This window comes from Colobus angolensis, unplaced genomic scaffold, assembly GCF_000951035.1.
Source record: "Colobus angolensis palliatus isolate OR3802 unplaced genomic scaffold, Cang.pa_1.0 Scaffold2, whole genome shotgun sequence".
In the NCBI taxonomy this organism is placed as follows: Eukaryota; Metazoa; Chordata; class Mammalia; order Primates; family Cercopithecidae; genus Colobus; species Colobus angolensis.
Window position 1 is genome coordinate 7,592,894 of NW_012115154.1, and position 3,355 is coordinate 7,596,248.

At 39.0% G+C, this 3,355-nt stretch overlaps 1 protein-coding gene across 1 annotated transcript in view; it reads left to right on the plus strand.

The window, feature by feature from the left end:
- The window catches only part of LOC105511400 (putative RNA-binding protein Luc7-like 2), an 85,026-nt gene that overhangs the window by 54,146 nt on the left and 27,525 nt on the right, over positions 1-3,355 (plus strand). Inside the window, exon 4 of the mRNA XM_011941561.1 lies at positions 1,143-1,253. Within this exon, the coding sequence (XP_011796951.1) occupies positions 1,143-1,253 (111 nt within the window). The remainder of the gene's footprint in view (positions 1-1,142; positions 1,254-3,355) is intronic.

Here is a 3,355-nt window from a genome sequence, read left to right on the forward strand (position 1 = left end):
TTGAATTAGTTATATTCCTCTACAGTAAGATTTAGAAGTCCAAACTTGAGAATGAATTCTTAAAGTTTACTTTTAAATGAACTATTAATTATGGACATTAATATGTGCCTCACAAATGTCGTTTATGTAAGTATTGAATTTTTATAGTGTAGATATTGCTAAAATTCTCAATGGTTTATTCTCTGAAAAAAGATAAGTTTTCCTGATGTATGAGACTCTTGTCTCAAAAAAGAAAAAATTATAAAGCAGTTTGGAGAATTAAAAGAAAAAAGGGTAAAAATGTTCAGAAGTGCTTATTGTTAGCATTTTGTATAGTTTTCCATTTTTTCCATATTTTTGTCCATTCAGATCTAGACTTGCAGCAGATTTTTCTGTCTTTATTTTACAAAATTGGGATCTTACTGCATAACATTTATAATTTGCTTTTTATTTACAAATGAATCCTGAACATTTCTCCATGTCCTCAAGTGATTTTTTTTGAGACACACTCTCATTCTGTCACCCAGGCTAGAATGCAGTGGTGCGATCTTGGCTCAATGCAACCTCCACCTCCCAGGTGCAAGTGGTTCTTCCGCCTCAGCCTCCTGAGTAGCTGTGATTTTAGGCGCACACCACCATGCCTGGCTAATTTTTGTATTTTTAGTAGAGACGGAGTTTCACCATGTTGGCCAGCATGGTCTCAAACTTCTGACTTCAGGTGATCTACCTGCTTCCGCCTCCAAAGTGCTGGAATTACAGGCAAGACGCACTGTGCCCAGCTGCTGTTGCTTTTTTTTTTTAATGACCTCGCTCTGTCACCCAGACTGGAGTACAATGGCATCATCAGGGCTCACTGCAGCCTCAACCTCTTTGGGCCCAAGTGTTCCTTCTGCCTCAACCTCCCGAGTAGCTGAGACTACAGGTGTGCACCACCCACCTGGCTGATTTTTGTATTCTAAGTAGAGGCAGGATTTCGCCAAGTTGGCCAGGCTGGCCTCAAGTGATCTGCCTGCCTTAGCCTCCTGAAGTGCTTGGATTACTGATGTGAGCCACCGTGCCCCACCATGGTAGCATTTTAAAAAGCAAAGTGTGATTTTTATATGAAGATATTTCTGAATAAAGTCGACTTTCTGACAGTAATTGTCTTTAATTAAACTTTGTAGGCCATGGATCATCTGCAGTCATTCATTGCAGATTGTGATCGTAGAACAGAAGTGGCCAAGAAAAGATTAGCAGAAACTCAAGAAGAGATTAGTGCTGAAGTAGCAGCAAAGGTAAGAGTTTTAATCATTTCATCAGTACAAAGTATTGTTTTGACTCCTTTTAACTTTTTATTTTGAAATAATTAGATTTGCAAGAGATTGCAAAGACATATACGAGGAATTCTGTGTACTGTCTTGTCTGCCTCAATGTTAACATGTTACACAATGTAGTACAATATCAAATAAATTGACATTTGTCTAATCCTTATATTTTATTCAGATTTTGCCAGTTATTTATTTTGCATGCATTTATTTGTGTATGCATGTCTGCTTGTATAGCTCTGTGCAGTTTTTTTGTTTTTGTTTTTGTTTGAGACAGAGTTTTGCTGTGTTGCCCAGGCTGGAGTGCAGTGGTGTAATCTTGGCTCGCTGCATTCTCTGCCTTCTGGGCTTAAGCAAGTCTCGTGCCCCAGCTTCCTAAGTAAGTGGGATTACAGGCGTGCGTCACCATTCCTAGCTAATTTTTTTTATTTTTAGCAGAGACAGAGTTTCGCCATGTTGGCCAGGCTGATCTCAAACTTCTGGCCTCAAGTGATCTGCCCACCTTGACCTCCCAAAGTGCTGAGATTATAGGCATGAGCCACTACACCTGGCCGGCTCTCTGTAGTTTAATCACATGTGTAATTACAACCACGATTAGGATGCTTAACTATAGCATTGCCACAAGGCTGCCTCATGTTACCCCTTTGATAGCTACATCCATCTTCACCCCCATCCAACATCTCTCACCTTGGCCATCACTAACCTATTCTCTGTCTCTGTAGTTATGTTATTTCATGGAGTGTTATATAAATGAAATCCTGTGTACTCTTTTTGAGATTTGGCCTTTTTCATTCCATATAACTTTCATTCAAGTTGTTTGTATCAGTTCGTTCCTTTTTATTTCTCCATTGTACAGATATACCACAGTATTTTTATTTGCTTTTAAAAGCAAATGTTAAATGTCTTACTTTACCTGTAAATTATAACCACAGTAATAGATACATAAAGTTAACAGTAATTTTTTAATGTTATCCAGTATATGTTTATTTTTCTTATATAGAGTCGATTTGTTATTAGGATCCAAACAAGGTCTTCGATATTGCATTTTGTTGATGACTTATTACAACATAATTATATTCCATTCAGTATGATCTAGTGTGTTTTATGAAAATGCAGAATGGGAGAAAAAGAGTTACCCAGGTGGAGTTTAGATGACAGTATTAAAATATGGTGTCCAGATATGTATATGCAAATGAAAATAGATTCCATCGTTTGAGAAAAGGGTTGCTTTTAGTCAGCCTTTTCTTACAAGTTCTCTGAAGATGGGGACTGGAAAGACAGGCAGCCTGAAGTACAAAGGATCTAGTATCTCATGGTTGGAAGAGATCTGTAAGTGAGCCCGCGTTGTATTGGTTTTATTGGTTATCCATCACTACAGAAATGCTGTATAACAAACCACCTCAAAGCTCAGTGACTTAAAACAGTAAGTATTTATTTAGCCTGTGACTCTGCAGTCGATGATTTAGGCTGAACTTGACTGAGTAGTATTCTTGTTTCAGCTGGGCTTACTCACATGCCTTGCAGTCCACTAGCCTGGCCGTGTTCTCATGGTGGTGGCAGAGGTACAGAAGCATCAAGCCCCATCCCACAGGCCTCTCCTTTGGTCATGTTTGCTACCATCTCAATAACCAAAACAAGTTCATGGCCAAATTCAGAGTCAGAGTACGATGGTACACAAGTAACATGGTCAAGGACATGGATACAGGGAAAAAGAGTTTTGGACAACAGTTTAGTCGTTCAGTGATGTATTTAAAGGAAAATACCATTCGGTAGAGAGGAAGGATAGTGATAATAGAATTAGGACTCTCACTGAGGGAAGAAATATCTTGGGTTGAAGGATATTTGAGAAGTAAAGATTATTAATTAAACCAGTAAACTGGTTTGTTGGGACAGGAAACTCATACCAAACTAAAACCTTCGGCCGGGTGCAGTGGCTACCACCTGTAATCCCAGCAATTTGTTAGGCCAAGGTGGGTGAACCACTTAAGGTCATGAGTTTGAGACCAGCCTGGCCAACATGGTGAAACCTTGTCTACAAAAACTGCAAAATTAGCAGGCATGGTGGTGCATGC